The sequence below is a fragment of the Cherax quadricarinatus genome, chromosome 11 (genome assembly GCF_038502225.1).
Source record: "Cherax quadricarinatus isolate ZL_2023a chromosome 11, ASM3850222v1, whole genome shotgun sequence".
In the NCBI taxonomy this organism is placed as follows: domain Eukaryota; kingdom Metazoa; phylum Arthropoda; class Malacostraca; order Decapoda; family Parastacidae; genus Cherax; species Cherax quadricarinatus.
This window is the reverse complement of record NC_091302.1, coordinates 51,139,398-51,161,571: the sequence shown is the minus strand read 5'-3', so window position 1 is coordinate 51,161,571 and position 22,174 is coordinate 51,139,398. Positions and strand designations below refer to the sequence as shown.

Here is a 22,174-nt window from a genome sequence, read left to right as displayed (position 1 = left end):
GAATTTGAGCATGTTTCTCGTTATAGAGGTTAAAATATAAAGAATATCGTAATGACCCGGGTACGACTCAAGCCCTGAGAGCAATGTTATACTCTGTGTTTATTAGTGTATAATAATCTAGCATCGCGTCTTTGTGTATGTTCTCAGGCGTGTATATCTTTCTCGATGTGTATACACTGTGAGAAACAGCGAATATACATTCACGGAAGGGTATTTCAAAAAGATTTACCCAATTTCTGTATATATTGCTTTGAAATTGGATCCCTCTCTTTGAAACATTGTATATCTTTGAAACTTTACTCTTAAGAGCTAATTTTGATCCCTATATCAGGAATAAAATCTTTACTGACCCTGGCGCACTCGATAGTCTTGAAACCCTATCAGCCAAACAATGAAGACCAAGTGTGTTTTACAAGGGGTTTCAATGCCGATACTCAAATATATAAAATATATTGCTTATTCATTAGTTAATGGGAACGGTTGAAGGTCCTTGATCTGTATTCCCTGGAACGCAGGCGAGAGAGATACATGATAATATACACTTGGAAGGTCCTGGAGGGATTGGTACCGAACCTGCACACGAAAATCACTCCCTATGAAAGCACAAGACTCGGCAGGAGATGTAACATTCCCCGATGAAAAGCAGGGGCTCCAAGAGTACACTGAGAGACAACACAATAAGTGTCCGGGGCCCATGACTGTTCAACTGCCTCCCAGCATACATAAGGAGGATTACCAATAGACCCCTGGTGTCTTCAAGAAGGCACTGGACAGGCACCTAAAGCCAGTACCTGACCAACCGGGCTGTGGTTCGTTCGTCAGCTTGCGTGCGGCCTGCAGTAACAGCCTGGTTGATCAGACCCTGATCCACCATGAGGCCTGGTCTCAGACCTAGCCGCGGGGGCGTTGACCCCCGAAACCCTCTCCAGGTAAGCTCCAGGTATTCTAAGTCAGTTTTGGTTGGTTTAAATTAGCCTGACCTGACCTTAAACTAACCTATAATTAGGCATAATTAACCGCCAGTAAAGAAATTATGTGAATTAAAGAGTTACGTCTGGCACTGCTGATTAACCTATTGGCTCCCTATTTAACAACGTTCATTTTTTACGAGGCTCTCGTGGTCATTGGTTTATGTTCAATTTCATCCTACAAATCCTATTTTCTGTGTCACATTAGGTTAGGTTACGTTAGATTGGGATAGGTTAGGGTAGGTTAGATTATGATAGGTTAGGTTAGGTTAGGTTAGACTGGAATAGGATAGGTTATTTTAGGTTATGTTAGGTTAGGCTATATTAGGTTAGATTTGATTAGGTTATGTTATGTTAGGTTATGTTAGGTTAAGTTCGGTTTGTTTAGGTTAGGTAAGGTTAGGTTAGGTTAGGCTTAATTAGGGTAGGTTATGTTAGGTTAGGTGATGCTAGGTTAGGTTTGATTATGTTTGGTTAGGTTTTGATAGGTTAGGTTAAGTTACGCTAGGTTATGTTAGGTCAGGTTAGGTTATATTAGTTTAGATGAGGGTTGATTAGGTTAGGCTATGTTAGGTTAGGTTAGGTTAAGTTAGGTTAAGTTAGGGTAAGTTAGTGTTTACTAAATTACGACAGCTTTTCCAGTAAATTAAAGGAGAACGAATGCTTTCATAATTCACACAGAACATAGTCACAGTGAAGAGTATATCAGATTGTATATGTAAGAGTTTACCCTAGTGTAGCCTTAATGACCCTTGTGTAGCGTTCAAGACTCGTTCAGCCTTAATGACGTTTGTGCAGCCTGAAGGAACTTGGTGCAGCCTTAATGACACTCGTTCAGCCTTAATGACCCTTGTGAAGCTTTAATGACCCACAAGAAGATTTAATAACAAGCGTGTAGCCTTAATGACTTTCGGGCCTTGATGACCCGTGTGTAGCCTTAATTACCCGTGTGTAGCCTTAATGACCCGTGTGCAGCCTTAATCAACCTCATTCAGCTTTAATAACCCCTGTGCACCCTTAATCAACCTCATTCAGCTTTAATGACCCTGTATTGCGACCCCTGAATGTGTCACAATGTATATAATGTATATTACCTGTTCTTATAATTTTATATTGCTTATATTTGCGATAATAGCTAAATCGTAAATATATTGCTTTATATTATTATTTGACTCAGTTATATTATTAGGTAGGATGTAACATATATATATATATATATATATATATATATATATATATATATATATATATATATATATATATATATATATATATATATATATATATATATATATATATATAATAGCAACGCTCATCTTGCCATATAGGACAAGCGAAAATTTGTGTATGCAATAATTTCGCCAAAATCATTCTGGACCTAACGAAAAAAATATATTTCACTGTGTTTGTTTAGTATTAAATTATTGCAAACAAATCTAAAATATATTTAGTTGGGTTAGGCTAAAATAAATTATTCTTGTTATAATAAGGTTAGGTAAGTTTTCTAAGCTCCTTTTGGTGCAAAATTATAATTTTTTACATCAACATTAATGAAAAAATATATCTTTAAACGTATAAGAGAAAATTTTAGAAAGGACTTAATTTTAAATGAGTTCTTGCTAATTGACCAGTTTTACATATTCGGCACGACATATATATATATATATATATATATATATATATATATATATATATATATATATATATATATATATATATATATATATATTTACAAATAGGAATATTTTATTACATAATATGGCACAGAAGATTTAAGAGATACATTATTGATATAAAGGTGGCATATACGGTACATGTTGTTACGTGTGTATCACCGATTATAAGGTGAAAATCTCATCCAGCTCCTCAGAACTGGGGCGTGTGCCCAAAATACAGCAGGCATTACCCCTTTGAACAGCCGCACTGAGCCGCTGGAACAGAAAACTAGCTGCCCTGGGATCCCTAGTTACCCTGATGAGTCTTTTTCCCAGCTCCTTAAGGAAATTAGATGCACTCTTTCCCCATGAGCCAAGGGTTTCTGAGCCTATGGGAACAAACATAATGATGGGCAAGTTCTCCATATTTTCTAGACTTTTGGGACTCCCTGAAGCTGGCAGCTGCCCCTCCTTCCTCCCTGGTGTATTGGAGATAGGTATCAGCCAAGGTAGATGCACATGTATAGTCCCACACCACCTGCTTCCCATCTGTCCAGGCTTGAAGGGTGATACCATCTGGACGCTTCTGGCTGCCATCAGATCTGCATAGTTGGGGTGGCTCCCTTACTGCTGGGCATCCAGCTGTTGTGAGGCTCCTCTTTATAATGTTATTAACCTCCTCATGTCTTGCAATCTTTCCATCGGATTTACGGCACACAAGACCATGGTACCCGAATCGGTCTGCTGCTTCACTGCCACAAATACACCTGTGTTCGGCGAGAATAGGGGCGGCAAGTAACAGCACAGAGCTATCACGTGATCGGGGGGGGAGTGATCACACCTCGCCTCGAGTAGTCAGTCAGTCAGTGGGTGGCTCACTCTCTTGGTGGTTGGACGTTATCATGACAAGACGCCCCACACTCCTCTCTCTTGTGGGCCCTTGTTGGAAGATCGTCTCTATCGCTTTCTTGTTGTTGGTTCTGTAGAACTCTGTTCACAGAACATTGCCTAAACTTAGTGATTTTCGAAGTTGTACTGAGGTTGTGTGCCACAATGACACTCTGAGAAACTCAGGTCTTGAGCTGTAGCTTCTGACCTAACTTGTACTGGTATCTGTGTACTGTCACAGTCTGGAATTTTCTAATGCTTAACTTAGATTCAGTAGTATGGGAGTTTTGTGACTTTTGTGGAGGATCTGCAGATGGTCCCTACTTAAGTGTTGTTATATTATCTCCTTGTTCCTGATTCTGTGTCGTCATTGCTTGTTATATTGCTGTTAGAATTATCAGTTTGCTTTTTGTTCAAGCAAGCTGTTCTGATTGCCAGGTTGGTCAAGAAGTTAGTTGATGTGAGGACTTTGTCAGTCACTGGTTTAAGTCTAGTCGAGTGTGGAGACATAGCGAACTACTTAGAGCATTTACACACATACACAGAAACTTATTTGTATATAGCTGTATTATTAAATGTTAATGTACCAGACGGCACTTAAGACATATAAATGTGATATGTGCCTTCAGCACAATACTACTGTACACGAGAGAAGTGATTGAGTATGTTGATTACATTAATTTAATTTGATAATGTACTCCTAGACTATTTTGTTATTAATAAACTTATTAAATTTTAATTTCTTTAGTTAGTAGCCTACCGGTTGTAATCCTGAAGCACTATTGAATCTTACTGAATTATAAGTGATAATTGGACCAGGATACTGACTACTTGTTACAAGAACCCAGTAACAGGCTGGATGCTAGAAGGGCAGTCCTTTCTAGTATTCACTGGAGATCTCTATGCTTATTAGAAATCGCGTTTTTTGTAACACCCTGGAACAGGCCTAATGACCCTTCTCAAGTCAAACACCATTAACCCACCAGCCATGGCAATGTACGAAAGTGTGATAAAGCCTTGCTCTACGTAGAGCATCATTGATCTACAAAGCGTGCAATAATACGACAGAAAAACCTTCTTCACTGTTTGCTATTATATCGAGACTCCATTTCCTTGAACCAAGAGCCATTTACCAGCCTGAAGGCACACCGAAGTGCCTGGAAGAGTGATACACGAGCTGGTGCCCCAACTGGCTGGTTATTGGCACTGGTGACTTATGGGAGCCAGGGTTTAATTACGCTCCACGACAAAATGATGGGTGATTATGAGCCAGACGTGGCTGTAATGTGCGTGGCCCCTGGCACGCCACGGAGACTTATGTTTATAGTGCTGAGTTATGACTGCCCAGATGACTGCTAGAGTAAACGACACAGGTTGATTGTTATACCCCGCTCACGTTGACTGTTATACCACGCTCAGGTTGACTGTTATACCACGCTCAGGTTGACTGCAATACCACGCTCAGGTTGACTGTTATACCACGCTCAGGTTGACACCACGCTCAGGTTGACTGTTATACCACGCTCAGGCTGCCTATTAACCCACGTTCAGGCTGACCTAATATATCGTCTTGTTATAAATTGTAGAGTTTAGTGCTTGGTTATTATTATTATTATTATTATTATTATTATTATTATTATTATTATTATTATTATTATTATTATTATTAAGTTGTGAAACGAGAATTAAATATTTCATTCGTAGATGTGCATGCGCGCGCACACACACACACACACACACACACACACACACACACACACACACACACACACACACACACACACACACACACACACACACACACACACTCACAACATTTATACTTCCACAGATTTCCTATTCAGAAAAAATTCTTAATTATATTTTTCTATCGACCATAGCTGCCTTCTATTAATTTTGCCAACATTGATCAAATATTTTGTATCTTGCTCGCTCTAATAATCCCCAAATAGTTAAAGTTATCAAACTTCCTGTGGTAATTTGCCTGTGTCTGCCCCTTCAGGAAACAACGCAGTGGCTCTTGACTCGGGTTCTAACGAGATGATGTCTAGTAACCTGGTCAAACATCTTATTGAGAGATGACTCGACTTACCGACTTACCCAGCACTTTTAGCCTAGAGGTAAGTCGGTACCTGAGTGTTTAGTCACCTTACACGTGGTGTCACTGTTCACCTAGAGGTATGTAGGTACCTCGGTGCTATTCACCTTACACCTGCTGTCACTGTTCACCTAGCGGTAAGTAGGTACCTGGGTGCTATTCACCTTACACCTGCTGCCTCTGTTAGCCTAGAGGTAAGTAGGTACCTGAGTGTTAGTCACCTTACACGTGGTGTCACTGTTCACCTAGAGGTATGTAGGTACCTCGGTGCTATTCATCTTACACCTGCTGTCACTGTTCATCTAGCGGTAAGTAGGTACCTGGGTGCTATTCACCTTACACCTGCTGCCCCTGTTAGCCTAGAGGTAAGTAGGTACCTGAGTGTTAGTCACCTTACACGTGGTGTCACTGTTCACCTAGAGGTATGTAGGTACCTCGGTGCTATTCACCTTACACCTGCTGTCACTGTTCACCTAGCGGTAAGTAGATACCTGGGTGCTATTCACCTTACACCTGCTGCCTCTGTTAGCCTAGAGGTAAGTAGGTACCTGAGTGTTAGTCACCTTACACGTGGTGTCACTGTTCACCTAGAGGTATGTAGGTACCTCGGTGCTATTCACCTTACACCTGCTGTCACTGTTCACCTAGCGGTAAGTAGGTACCTGGGTGCTATTCACCTTACACCTGCTGCCCCTGTTAGAATAGAGGTAAGTAGGTACCTGAGTGTTAGTCACCTTACACCTGCTATCGCTGTTCACCTAACAGTAAGTAGGTAAATGCACACAGATGCATCAAATGTGACACTTTATTGTGGCAACGTTTCACTCTCCAGAAGCTTTATCAAGCCGTTACTGGAGAGCGAAACGTTGCTGGTATGTTGAAATATATTCCCCCATTGTATTTTTGTCAATGTATTTTGACTTCAATAAAGTCCACATAGAATATATAATATAAGGGGAGATAGAAGAAGAAAATATTCAAACAGCTCTGGGGAGAACCTTGAGTTTTTCCTGAAGTTTATTCTTTTCCCTGAAAAGAATAAACTATATTCATTCAATTACTTTCAAAAAACTAAATTAATTCATGAATATATTTCAAACGACTAAGGACAAACAGTTACCATACACCAGAACCCAAAAAAAAAAGGCCTTAATTTTCCCCACCGTTAGGAAATAGAGACAAGTGTACCTTTTAATTTTAGATTATTATAGTCATCCTGCCTAGTTTTACGAAGACAAAAGGCCATATATAAGTTTTAATGGCCCATTGGCTCGTTTGTTCTGGCTATGAGAGCCGCTCCAGCAGATTCCTCCGGGAGTTTGATCTTTTGTGAAGACCGTTAAAATTCTTGAGGAAGTGCTAAGGATATCTCTTTGTTTGGGGGGCAGGGGGGCAGAGGGAGTCTTTGTGTTGAAATTGTGGATTTATTTTTCCATCTAAGAGGTGAATCACGTCGAATTGTGTTGGCTTATAAATTAATTATTATTATTATTTATTATTATTATTATTATTATTATTATTATTATTATTATTATTATTATTATTATTATTATTATTAAAGATTCGCCGGTATTCTCCCGGCCCGGGCCTTTTCCAAGTGGTGGCCCGGCCTTGGCTCCCTCTTTAGGGAGTGTCTGAGACCTAAATCTCCCATGGGAGGAGGCACAAGTACCCCCTCATCTTTGGGACCAACTGTCCCCAGGCCTAGCCACAAGCTAGGCCTCTCTGGTCTGCCCTCCCCGCCCCGAGGGGGGCTAATGGGAATGACAGTCTTGTGAGCTGCGAGCTCCGGCTCCTGGCACCTACCCTACCCTAGAAGAACTGGGCATGGTGTCGAATCAGATGATGAGCCGCCGTTGGAGCTCATGTTATTATTATTATTATTATTATCATTATTATTATTGCTGTTGTTGTAAATTATTATAAATTATTATTATTATTATTATTATTATTATTATTATTATTTTTTTTTTTTTTTTTTTTTTTTAAATTAACCGAGTTGGTATTATTATTGGTATTTTATTAATAATAATATCATTACTAGAGCAAAGACCCTGAAGAAAGTATAGCAAAAATTCTTACTGTGAAGATTAAAGAAACAGTGTACACATCAATCACAAGGTATACAAATTACAAGTTGTACACCAGATATACAGTGTACAGATTACAAAGTTCACTACGCTGGTACATCATGTTAACACCTTAAGTAAGCTGTCACATTCTTCCCTTTGACCAAAATTTGATCGAGTAATTTGCTAAAAAATGTATTTTCGTATTAACTTTATCAATGTAACCGAGACCTGTTTTGCTTTCAACCTGGTCTTCACCTGCTTGTGAGACCTTCTTTAGGTAATATCACGGATTTAATTAATAGGTTGGCACTGGCGTCGTCGCAATGTACCTAAGTATCCGGGGGTAAAATACTGTAGGAAAACGTAATGTGCCATCAGAGTCGCCCTTGTAACTGTCTCGGGATAGACACACTGGGATTCGACTATGAAACCTCCGAGAATTTGCAACTTTGTAAGACTCAGAATCTAGAGGACTCTTTGATCAGATATCTTAGCATTGGTATTAATAGTGTCGTAAATCTAATTTTCTCTGGCTTATTTTCTTGCTTAATAAGATGCTTCCACTGGCAGAAACACTCAGCGTGGTATGACTGATTTGTTTAAATGGAAAACAAGAATAAAAGGGATTTCAATAACGTGATAAAAGTATCTAACCAAGACAGGACTGACAGCAGTGGGTTCAAGTTGGAAAAATTTAGATTTAGAAAGGATTTTTACAAAAGTATTGGTTTGGTAATAGAGTTGTGGATTAGTGGAACAAACTCCCGAGTAACGTCACTGAAGGGAAAACCTTGTGCAGTTCTAAAAATAGATTAGACAAGTACATGGAGTGTGGGTGGGCCTGAGTTAGACCTGCTTAGCTTGGGCCAGTAGTCCTGCAGCAGTGCTCCTTCCTTTTTATGTACTAATGTATGTGAATGTACATAGAGGCTGAAGACATTGAATAAATCTAGAAGTCTGTGTGCCAGACAGGCCTCGATTAGCAGACGGTGTATAGAGCCTTCACTGTTCATAAAAATCAATAAATAATATTGCTAGAAAGTTATTCTGAGAAGATTTCAGTTATTAATTTGTTCTAACATTATACCTAATGTGACAAAATGTATGTGCTCAGTTGGAACATAAAGTTTAATGTTAAATAATATTAAGCTTATTGTCTTTACCTGTTATGAGATAGAGACCTATTTTTTATGTGTTAAAACTGACAGGATAATGGCATTAGTTATATGAATGGTATTTAGGTGAGCTACTGGGAAATCCATCACAAGTTGTCGCATATTTCAGATATAAGTATAACTGGAACTTACAAAGGCTTTTAGTCCCTGTATTTGGTAGTCAAATGTGTTGTGGTTCATAGTTTGCATCCTTCCTACCACCACTCCTACCACCACTCCTACCACCACTCTTACCACCACTCTCCCTACCACCACTCCTGCCACCACCCCTACCACCACTATCCCTACCACCACTCCTACCACCACTCTCCCTACTACCAACTATTTCACCACAATCAATGCCACAGCTTTTGCCACCACTCGTGCCAACATCAGACTAACTACCCTGGCTATCCCAACCCTGTAAACAACCTACTTTATCAGCACCTCTGCTGCCATCCCTGCCACAATTCCTGTCATCACTCCCCCCACCTAATATCATTCTTAAATCATACCTCCCACCGCTGCTGCCACTACCCATGTCACCTCCCAACCTGTCACCACCCCAGTTCTTTCACTTAACACTAACCTCCCCTGCCACCACCCCTGTCACCAGGACTTCTAACAGCACCCTGCAACCAGTTACCACCCTAGCCACCACTACCCTGCCAGTCTCTACATTCACAGGTATTCAAATCTGTCTGACGACACGACAAAGAGTATGTGGTTGTCCTCTAAATTGAGTTTACATGTAGAGTACCTCTGAGGTGGGCGAGGCAAGGCTGTGGAAGCACAATTCTCAGTGAGGTCCTCTTATAAACAAACCAACATCATTTGTTTCCTTGTCTATGCTTCTACACTATGTATATATATATATATATATATATATATATATATATATATATATATATATATATATATATATATATATATATATATATATATATATATATATATATATATATATACACATGTCGTGCCGAATAGGCAGAACTTGCGATCTTGGCTTAAATAGCAACGCTCATCTTGCCAAATAGGACAAGTGAAAATTTGTGTATGCAATAATTTCGCCAAAATCATTCTGAACCTAACGAAAAAAATGTTTCACTCTCCTCTCCTATTTTTAACTGACAAATCCATTTGTTCTCTAGGCTTCCTTAACTTGTTAATCTCACTCCAAAACTTTTTCTTATTTTCATCAAAATTTGTTGATAACATCTCACCCACTCTCTCATTTGCTCTCTTTTTACATTGCTTCACCACTCTCTTAACCTCTCTCTTTTTCTCCATATACTCTTCCCTCCTTGCATCACTTCTACTTTGTAAAAACTTCTCATATGCTAACTTTTTCTCCCTTACTACTCTCTTTACATCATCATTCCACCAATCGCTCCTCTTCCCTCCCGCATCCACTTTCCTGTAACCAAAAACTTCTGCTGAACACTCTAACACTTCATTTTTAAACCTACCCCATACCTCTTCGACCCCATTGCCTATACTCTCATTAGCCCATCTATCCTCCAATAGCTGTTTATATCTTTCCCTAACTGCCTCCTCTTTTAGTTTATAAACCTTCACCTCTCTCTTCCCTGATGCTTCTATTCTCCTTGTATCCCATCTACCTTTTACTCTCAGTGTAGCTACAACTAGAAAGTGATCTGATATATCTGTGGCCCCTCTATAAACATGTACATCCTGAAGTCTACTCAACAGTCTTTTATCTACCAATACATAATCCAACAAACTACTGTCATTTCGCCCTACATCATATTTTGTATACTTATTTATTCTCTTTTTCTTAAAATATGTATTACCTATAACTAAACCCCTTTCTATACAAAATTCAATCAAAGGGCTCCCATTATCATTTACACCTGGCACCCCAAACTTACCTACCACACCCTCTCTAAAAGTTTGTCCTACTTTAGCATTCAGGTCCCCTACCACAATTACTCTCTCACTTGGTACAAAGGCTCCTATACATTCACTTAACATCTCCCAAAATCTCTCTCTCTCCTCTGCATTCCTCTCTTCTCCAGGTGCATACACGCTTATTATGACCCACTTCTCGCATCCAACCTTTACTTTAATCCACAAAATTCTTGCATTTACACATTCATATTCTCTTTTCTCCTTCCATAACTGATCATTCAACATTACTGCTACCCCTTCCTTTGCTCTAACTCTCTCAGATACTCCAGATTTAATCCCATTTATTTCCCCCCACCGAAACTCCCCTACCCCCTTCAGCTTTGTTTCGCTTAGGGCCAGGACATCCAACTTCTTTTCATTCATAACATCAGCAATCATCTGTTTCTTATCATCTGCACTACATCCACGCACATTCAAGCATCCCAGTTTTATAAAGTTTTTCTTCTTCTCTTTTTTAGTAAATGTCTACAGGAGAAGGGGTTACTAGCCCATTGCTCCCGGCATTTTAGTCGCCTCATACGACACGCATGGCTTACGGAGGAAAGATTCTTTTCCACTTCCCCATGGACAATAGAAGAAATAAAGAAGAACAAGAGCTATGTAGAAAAAGGAGAAAAACCTAGATGTATGTATATATATATGCATGTACATGTCTGTGAAGTGTGACCAAAGTGTAAGTTGGAGTAGCAAGATATCCCTGTTATCTAGCGTGTTTATGAGACAGAAAAAGACACCAGCAATCCTACCATCATGCAAAACAGTTACTGGTTTCTGTATCACAGTCATCTGGCAGGACGGTAGTACTTCCCTGGGTGGTTGCTGTCTACCAACCTACTACCTATATACATACATGTATATATATATATATATATATATATATATATATATATATATATATATATATATATATATATATATATATATATATATATATATATATATATATATATATATATATGTATATATATATATATATATATATATATATATATATATATATATATATATATATATATATATATATATATATATATACATATATATAAATATATATATGTCGTGCCGAATAGGCAGAACTTGCCATCTTGGCTTAAATAGCAACGCTCATCTTGCCATATAGGACAAGTGAAAATTTGTGTATGCAATAATTTCGCCAAAATCATTCTTAACCTAACGAAAAAAATATATTTCACTGTGTTTGTTTAGTATTAAATTATTGTAAACAAATATAAAACATAATTAGTTGGGTTAGGCTAAAATAAATTATTCTTGTTATAATAAGGTTAGGTAAGTTTTCTAATATTCTTTTGTAGCAAAATTAAAAAATTTTACATGAGCATTAATGAAAAAAATATATCTCTAAACGTATAAGAGAAAATTTTAGAAAGGACTTAATTTTAAATGAGTTCTTGCTAATTGACCAGTTTTACGTATTCGGCACGACATATATATATATATATATATATATATATATATATATATATATATATATATATATACATATATATATATATATATATATATATACATATATATATGTACATATATATATGTATATATATATATATATATATATATTTACATATATATATATATATATATATACATATATATATGTACATATATATATATATATATATATGTACATATATATAAATATATATCTATAGATATATATATATATACATATATATATTTAAATATATATATATATAGATATATATATATAAATATATATATATATATTATATATATATTATTACAACCTAGGATTTCAAATGGCCTGTTATCCCAGGTGTAATGGGAGCAAATAAACACAGTAGAAAAAGTTTAGACTTATATTATCCTTCACCAATTATAACAGCAATATGTACACTATGTACAGTGATAAATATAGTGCACTCCACGGTAAGCAAGGCAGAAATAGAAGCCACAAGATAGCAGACCGTGCTTCAACCAGCTCTAGAGTGGGAATGACAAGGGCAGACAGGAGAGCGGTATCCACATAACCTCTGCGATTGTCAATCCCACCTTCTTATTGGCTAGAACCTGGTCACTAGTTGAACGATGGGGCCCCATCATCAACTCTTAGCAACCTGGTTCGCTGGTTGGGGGAGATAGCCTGTAAATGAGGGTGTGTCCATGCGCCGAATAAAGGTTACGTACTCTTTGCATGCCACACCCCCACCCCCGAGAAGGCTCAGGATTAGGCTGCCACCTCCCAGTGGTAACCGTGCCGCCATGGCACAAAATAATGGGACCGCCTATCCTCTCCACCATCCAACTCTTAGATAGAGCTCAGCTTTCCTAGTGACCAAAAGCCAAACTCTAAACTCAGAGTGAGACAGCAGTCAGATAGGCCAACATAGGTCCAAGATACAAGCGGACGGTAGCCCGTATCCCCTCACTAAAAAAAACCCCCCACATCAGGGGATAAAAAAAAGAGCTTGAAAGGGGGGTTACCACAAATACATCCTAACCTAAATAAAATATTAAACTAGACTCTTGACAAAGAGTCTGCCAACACATTTTCTTTGCCGGCAATGTATTTGATATAAATATTGTAGGGCTGCAGCCTTAGCGTCCAGCGCATGAGCCTTGTGTTGTGATTCTTCATGGCTTGGAGATAGACTAACGGGTTGTGATCACTGTAGACTGTGACCACCTGCGATGTCTGGCCCACATAAACATCGAAATGCTCCAAAGCCATTACCAGCGCGAGGGCTTCTTTTTCAATGGTAGAGTAAGCTCTCTGATGTGGCTGGAACTTAGCTGAAAAGTATGCGATTGGCTGCAGCTCCTTGTTCCCGATTTGTAATAGTACCGCCCCAACCCCAGACTCACAAGCATCAACCTGTAATGAAAAAGGTTTGGAGAAGTCTGGAGACAGGAGAATGGGTGCAGAGCACAATAATCTTTTTGCTTTATTAAAAGCAGTGTTACAATCTGACGTCCAATTAAAGGGAACTTTATGACTGGTAAGAGAGGTAAGAGGGGCTACAATATCTGAGAAATTCTTACAGAATCTTCTGTAAAATCCTATCATGCCTAGGAAACGTTGAAGAGATTTCCTATCATGAGGAACTGGATATTCTTTAATCGAAAGAACTTTAGCAAGTTTAGGTGCAACTTTACCACTACCTACTTCATGGCCTAGAAAAGTGACAGTGGCCTGGCCAAAGGAAGATTTAGATAAATTAACTGTTAATTGGGAATTCTTAAAGGTCTCAAACAGAGCTTTAAGTCTAAGTAGGTGTTGATCCCAAGTATCAGACACCACAACAATATCATCTAGGTATGCTGCCGTGCCTTCAAGTCCTTTAATAGCCTGATGGACGAGTTTCTGGAATGAAGAGGGGGAATTTTTCATTCCGAAGGGGGTAACTGTATACTGATAATGACCTCCTGGAATCACGAAGGCAGAGATTTCCTTCGCCTTATCTGTCAAAGGTACCTGATAGTAACCTTTAAGGAGATCTAATTTGGACACAAAAGTAGCCTTACCCACAAAGTCAATTACGTCATCCAGACGAGGAAGAGGGTAAGCATCTGTAATTGTGACCTCGTTCACTTTACGGTAGTCTGTGCACATACGAAACCCTCCATCAGCCTTTTTTACTAGGATGCACGGTGAAGCCCATGGACTAGATGACTCCTCCACTAAACCATGTTCTAACAAGAAGTCTACTTCCTGCTGAAGTAGCCTTTGCTTTTCAGGATTAGCTCTGTAGGGGGAGAGTTTAATTGGTTTAGATTTTCCCACATCTACATCATGGTAACCTAACGTACATTTTTTCGGCACATCCGAAAAAATATTAGGATATGACTGTAGAAGCTCAGTTAAATTGGTTGCTTGTATTTCAGATAATCCAGCCATTAAAGGGCTAGGATCCTTGAGGAGGACAGAATTTGAAAGTTTAGTATTAATTTCAGAGATAGAGTGCAAAGAGTCAGAGTCGTCCTCAGAGGTAGAGGACAGAGTCATTACTGGGACTTTATCTGGTGTATGAAAGGCCTTGATTTGATTAATGTGGTAAGTTTTTGTTTTTGAGGTCTTATCAATGGGAGCTACCACATAATTTAAATCAGATAATCTACTTACTATCTGCATAGGTCCCGTAAATCTAGCTTTCAAGGTGTGGCCAGGTATAGGTTCCTGCACCAACACCTTGTCTCCTGGATGGAAGGAGCGGAATTGTGCACTTTTGTCATACCTCTGTTTCATCTTACTTTGAGCTATCTTTAGGTTAGCCGTGGCTAACTCACGTGCCACCTGCAACCTTGAAGACGGGTTGTAGAGTGCTGAGCTTACGTCTTCTCCCATCCATCCTTCTTTGAGCACCCGAAGAGGACCTCGTACATTGTGCCCAAAGATCAGCTCAAACGGACTATACCCTGTAGACTCTTGCACCGTCTCCCGTACTGAGAACAGCAACAAAGGTAGAGATTCATCCCAATCTGTCGGAAAGTGCATGCAAAAACTTCTCATCATTGTTTTTAATGTTTGGTGGAATCTTTCCAAGGCGCCTTGGGACTGAGGGTGATAGGCAGTGGATAAGTTGTGAATTATCCCTAACCTAGTTAATACTTCCCTAAATGCTTTGGCAGTGAAGTTAGTACCTTGATCACTTTGTATAGTTTTAGGAATGCCAAAACAAGAAATGAATTTTGTTAAAGCTTTGAGAATAGCTTTAGTATTGATACTACGCATTGGGATCGCTTCAGGATATCTGGTTACTTTATCCATAATTGTAAATAAATACTGATTTCCAGACTTTGACTTAGGTAGTGGACCTACACAATCTATAATTAAATCTGCAAAAGGTTCTCCATCAGCAGGTATGGGTTGGAGAGGTGCAGGTTTAATGGAATGTCCAGGTTTTCCAACTTGCTGACATTCTCGGCAACACCTAATATGATTCTTCACATCTTTCTTTAATTTTGGCCAATAAAATTCTTTTGTGATTCTATACAAGGTTTTTGTAATTCCTAAGTGACCTCCTGATGACGTATTATGAGCTATATTTAATATCTGAGGTCTATACTTGGTTGGAACCACTAACCTGTCGTATAATTGCCGGCCCTCTATCTCCTTACCAGTCTCAGTGCAAACCAAATAATCATTTTTAACTTCATACTTGACTGGATGACCCAAAGAGGATTTACCCATGGCTGCCTCAAAAGCGCATTTTAAAGAAGGGTCCTGTCGTTGTTCCTCCCGGAAGGACAGTCCCTCGGGCATGGAAACAGAGACATCTGGCAATCCTGCAACCTGGGAATAGGAAGGCTTGATCGGGGTCTGTTCACTTGATTTACGAGACTCCGGCCGGTGTGTCTCATAAAACAACGTGGCTATTCCGAGATCGGAGTCGTCCAAGGATAGGTCAACATTCTCCCCAGACAACCCTTGGGATGTTGCCCGAGTTATGGCCAACACTGGAGAAGCATTAATCATTATAGGTTCAGGACACGAAGTAACAGTAGTAATGTTATTACCCAGTAATAACATGGCATTTTTCATGGGAAATCCTTTTGAGATACCTACAGTCAAGTACCCAGTGTAATATTTGCACTGTACATAAATTTTATGCAAAGGAACTGAATATATAGCTCCTCCGTAAGCTTCCAATAAAACTGAGGAATTCAAGGAAGTATTCTCTGAAAGGGGTAATATTCCTTCTCTGACAAGTGAGCAATATGCTCCAGTATCTCTAAAGGTATTTACTTTAGTTGGTTCTGAGTTTTCCTGAAGGGAAATAAGACTTTCGCAATAATAAGGGGCCATACCTTTTTCTACTTCTCTAGGGGACATGTTACTAGGGATATTAGAGATTTTCCCGATGGGTTGAGGTTTTTGGGGGCAGTTGGAACTGATGTGACCTACTTTATTGCACCTGAAGCAGACGACAGGCTTGCCCTTTACTCCCTGATGACGTTGCAAGTGGTGTCGTTCTGGCTGGTGCCTCTCTGGATATTGTTGTCGAGATGCTCCATAAGTAGTTTGCCTCTCCGCAGGGGGACCATATGTTGAGAAGCGTGGCTCACCAGGTGACTTATTTGGATGACGTAGACGCTCTCCCTCCTGCTGGCACTTCATTCTCCAATGTTGTCGATCTCTGCTCACGCCAGACTGTTGAAAAGAGAGACAGGACCGCTCGGACAAGGAGCGGTTCGTTTCGAAGGTATCAGCCAACCTGGCCGCCTCCAATGCAGTGGTTAAGTCACGATCCTGCAGAAAGACACGAACCTCTGGTCCCACAGACTCCAGCAGGTTATCAATCAGAATAAGCTGCACCAGCTCCTCAAAGTTAGAGACACCACTCGCTTTATACCAGCTGGTAAAAGCTTTGGTTTGCTGTCTCACAAAGTCCACCAGGGATTGACCAAGCTGCCGCCTGTTCAATTTGAAGGTCTTACGATATTTAGCTGGGATACATGTATATGCTCCCAACACTGTGGTCTTCACTACTTGATAATCAGAGAATTCAGCGTCAGTTAATACCGACGTAAATTCCTGTGCCTTACCCAATAATGCTGTATGAACCAACGCTGCCCAGTGCTGTTCCGGCCACCTCAAGGCTCGAGCCTGATTTTCGAAGCTTTCGAAAAATTGCTCTGGTTCGGCCTCATTGAAGCGGGGAACAAGCTGTACTGCTTTTTGTAAACTGAAATCGTTTACAGAATGCGAAAACTGCCTCCTCTCTCTTTCCCTATCAAATTCTTCCCTTGCGAATGCTCTCTGTTCCCTAGTTTGCTCAAGATTGATTTTTGCCAGCTCAAGTGCCAACGACGCTGATTCACCCTGAGACAACCCAGCTGCACTATACTGACCATTTTGCTCCGTAGGTGTATCATCTTCCTCCTGCGAGAACATAAGAGTTTTTTCCTTAGCTCCCGTAGAGGGAGGAGTTTGATGTGCCATCTCTTCTTCAATAAGTATGTCAGCAATAAGTGAACGCAGTTGCGCAGCTGTGAGAGTGCGTTTATAGGGAATGCCAATGGAACGAGCAATTTGCCAACAACGCTGTAGGGATAATTTAGGTAGGTTATGCAAAGTATATGCCGACACCAGGCGTCTGACTCGTCTAGGTGGCATAAGTTATTCGCTATGCACAGTACGAATACCCCAACGTAACACGTTAATTTGCAGAACACGCTTAGCTATGCACAGTACGATTGCAGAATACGCATACAAGCAAAGCCGACTGCACACAAGATTGACCGTAGCGAAGCGAGCACACTGAACAAGCTAGTAGCGAGCTGTTGAACGATCACACAATAGCAAGGCTGATCATAAGCAACTGACACGCAAAATTTGTAAAGCGAAGCGAAACAGCAAGCTACACAATGTTCCTGCTACAAGCTTCACCCTAAGCTCAACCGTTTCTCTAAGTCCAGCTCCCGGACAGGCCCCCATATTACAACCTAGGATTTCAAATGGCCTGTTATCCCAGGTGTAATGGGAGCAAATAAACACAGTAGAAAAAGTTTAGACTTATATTATCCTTCACCAATTATAACAGCAATATGTACACTATGTACAGTGATAAATATAGTGCACTCCACGGTAAGCAAGGCAGAAATAGAAGCCACAAGATAGCAGACCGTGCTTCAACCAGCTCTAGAGTGGGAATGACAAGGGCAGACAGGAGAGCGGTATCCACATAACCTCTGCGATTGTCAATCCCACCTTCTTATTGGCTAGAACCTGGTCACTAGTTGAACGATGGGGCCCCATCATCAACTCTTAGCAACCTGGTTCGCTGGTTGGGGGAGATAGCCTGTAAATGAGGGTGTGTCCATGCGCCGAATAAAGGTTACGTACTCTTTGCATGCCACATATATATACATATGTCGTGCCGAATAGGCAGAACTTGCGATCTTGGCTTAAATAGCAACGCTCATCTTGCCATATAGGACAAGCGAAAATTTGTGTATGCAATAATTTCGCCAAATCATTCTTAACCTAACGAAAAAAAATATATTTCGCTGTGTTTGTTTAGTATTAAATTACTGTAAACAAATCTAAAATATAATTAGTTGGGCTAGGCTAAAATAAATTGCACTTGTTATAATAAGGTTAGATAAGTTTTCTAAGATTCTTTTGGTGCAAAATTAAAAAATTTTACATTAACATTAATGGAAAAAATATATTGATCCGCTTTCTTCCCTTCCTTCACTCATCAATTATGCTGACAGTGGAAGTTGTCCTTTTGGCAGCCACACTCGAGTTGACTGTGTATCTGCCTATCTGACTGACAGACTGTAAGATGTGTCGAGATTCAGGGGATTGCAGCTGAGACAGCGGGTCCCTCTCCAGAGGATCGAGTCTCCGTGTTCCTCCCTCTGGTGTAATACCTTCGACTGAATCATGCAAGCCAACCTTCAAGAGAAGATAACTTGAAGGGTTCTCCATCCAAGAAACTTGAACACCTCTCCCTCTTCCAAAACAAGTTCTCTTCGTGTGTGTGTGTGTGTGTGTGTGTGTGTGTGTGTGTGTGTGTGTGTGTGTGTGTGTGTGTGTGTGTGTGTGTGTGTGTGCGTTTGTTTGTGTGTGTGTGTGTACGCGCAAGCCACTTACAGGGTGTCAAAGGTACTTGTCAATAAACACTAGGCCTAAGGTGTCATGCGTTTAGTTACCAGTTATCAAAGGCACTTGTCGATAGACACTTAGCCTATATTATTTTTTGGGGGGGTGTAGTTTTGTGTGTACGTGTATGTGTGTGTTTTTATTAGTTTCATAGTCGTCATGGCAACGCCTCCACTCACCCCCCAAGTATAATAAATCTATTGCATGATGTATGCTAAACGTCAATTAAAACTTCACCTAGAGTAAAACTTGACAGCAGCCTCTCTGGAGACACATTAACAGCGGAACTGCGATACAGTGGAAGCTGTTATATGTATTGTTATAGCAGCAATAAGGTGACTCTGGCACTAATTAAACACCAAACCTGGTCTCCTTTGCATCTTTTTTTTAAACATATCTAGAATAACTGTTAAAGCGTTCATTCATTTCTTCTTCTTCTTCTTCTTCTTCTTCTTCTTCTTCTTTATTATTATTATTATTATTATTATTATTATTATTATTATTATTATTATTATTATTATTATTATTATTATTATTATTATTATTATTATTATTATTCGCTTAGGTTACTGGAGCATTTTAGATAATCATTAGTAATTTACCTAACACACTGTAAGAATGTTGTCTGGTCAGTTACATTAAGCTAATATCCTCGGTGCTTTAAATGTTCTAAATCAATGCACACACACACACACACACACACACACACACACATCACAGGGACACCTCAGAGTCTATTCCTTCCGTCTTGTGAACGACATGACGGAAGGTGTCCCTGTTTGCAGATGACGTGAAGTTGATGAGAAGAATTCACTCGATCGAAGACCAAGCAGAACTACAAAGGGATCTGGACAGGCTGCAGACCTGGTCCAGCAATTGGCTCCTGGAGTTCAATCCCACCAAGTGCAAAGTCATGAAGATTGGGGAAGGGCAAAGAAGGCCGCAGACGGAGTACAGTCTAGGGGGTCAGAGACTACAAACCTCACTCAAGGAAAAAGATCTTGGGGTGAGTATAACACCAGGCACATCTCCTGAAGCGCACATCAACCAAATAACTGCTGCAGCATATGGGCGCCTAGCAAACCTCAGAACAGCATTCCGACATCTTAATAAGGAATCATTCAGGACCCTGTACACCGTGTATGTTAGGCCCATATTGGAGTATACGGCACCAGTTTGGAACCCACACCTAGCCAAGCACGTGAAGAAACTAGAGAAAGTGCAAAGGTTTGCAACAAGACTAGTCCCAGAGCTAAGAGGTATGTCCTACGAGGAGAGGTTAAGGGAAATCAACCTGACGACACTGGAGGACAGGAGAGATAGGGGGGACATGATAACGACATACAAAATACTGAGAGGAATTGACAAGGTGGACAAAGACAGGATGTTCCAGAGATTGGACACAGTAACAAGGGGACACAGTTGGAAGCTGAAGACACAGATGAATCACAGGGATGTTAGGAAGTATTTCTTCAGCCACAGAGTAGTCAGTAAATGGAATAGTTTGGGAAGCGATGTAGTGGAGGCAGGATCCATACATAGCTTTAAGCAGAGGTATGATAAAGCTCACGGTTCAGGGAGAGTGACCTAGTAGCGACCAGTGAAGAGGCGGGGCCAGGAGCTCGGACTCGACCCCCGCAACCTCAACTAGGTGAGTACAACTAGGTGAGTACACACACACACACACATACCTTACTAAATCTAGTGTAAATTCATACTTTTTTATGCTAAGTACGTTTTTTTACTTCTCTTTCTAAACATTTTTGATATAGTATGCTAATTATGAAACCTGGTCTCAGAAACGAATGACCCGGATTTCAACATCTAGTGAACAAACGCTGCAAATAGCTGAAATTTAATAATTTTTTTGCAGACTAAACTAATTACCTTGACTCTGTGCTCAGTACTTCCAATAAAATATGTATTAACTTCTTCGACTCTCTCGGGTACAAGAATGGCAAATCTAGATTATTATTATTATTATAATCAAGGGGAAGCGCTAAGATAAGATAAGATAAGATTTCGTTCGGATTTTTAACCCCGGAGGGTTAGCCACCCAGGATAACCCAAGAAAGTCAGTTCGTCATCGAGGACTGTCTAACTTATTTCCATTGGGGTCCTTAATCTTGTCCCCCAGGATGCGACCCACACCAGTCGACTAACACCCAGGTACCTATTTGCTGCTAGGTGAACAGGACAACAGGTGTAAGGAAACGTGTCGGAATTTCCACCCGCCGGGAATCGAACCCGGGCCCTCCGTGTGTGAAGCGGGAGCTCTAGCCACCAAGCCACCGTAGGATTATACAGCGCCGGGGGGATGTGGAAGGCATTCAGGCTTAATTCGGGGAACTGGAGCACAGATCCAATTCCCTAAATCAAGAGCCCCTCACCAACTTCAAGGAACCTTCCGTGAGGGGGGGGGGGGGCAAATCCATAACCTCTAAAATGCAGAGAAATAATGATGATGGCGTCTGTGAAAGTCTGCGGATGTTACGCGCCGTGTTTCGCATACTCTAGATACTTGTTACATTTACAGTAATTAAATTACTTACCTACCTGGAGTCTACCTGGAGGATATTCCGGGAATCAACGACCCTCTGGCCCGGTCCACGACCAGGCCTCCCTGTGGATCAGGGCTTGATCAACCAGGCTGTTACTGCTGGTCACACGTAGTCCAACATACGAACCACAGCCCGGCTGATCTGGCAACAACTAGCTATCGTTTGTTTTCAAGCAGATAAAGGAGGCAGTAAAAAATCAAAGTAGACAAAATAATTATTTATTATCCCATATTTATGTGCACACGGAACTTATGAA

At 40.2% G+C, this 22,174-nt stretch overlaps 1 protein-coding gene across 3 annotated transcripts in view; it reads left to right on the top strand.

The window, feature by feature from the left end:
- LOC128687555 (UDP-glycosyltransferase UGT5) overlaps window positions 1–22,174 on the top strand; it is a 212,593-nt gene that overhangs the window by 61,150 nt on the left and 129,269 nt on the right. For all 3 annotated transcript variants that reach the window (XM_070084131.1, XM_070084132.1, XM_070084130.1), the window contains exon 2: window positions 5,514–5,631. In XM_070084131.1, coding sequence (XP_069940232.1) covers window positions 5,590–5,631 — 42 coding nt within the window. In that variant the 5' untranslated portion in view covers window positions 5,514–5,589. The remainder of the gene's footprint in view (window positions 1–5,513; window positions 5,632–22,174) is intronic.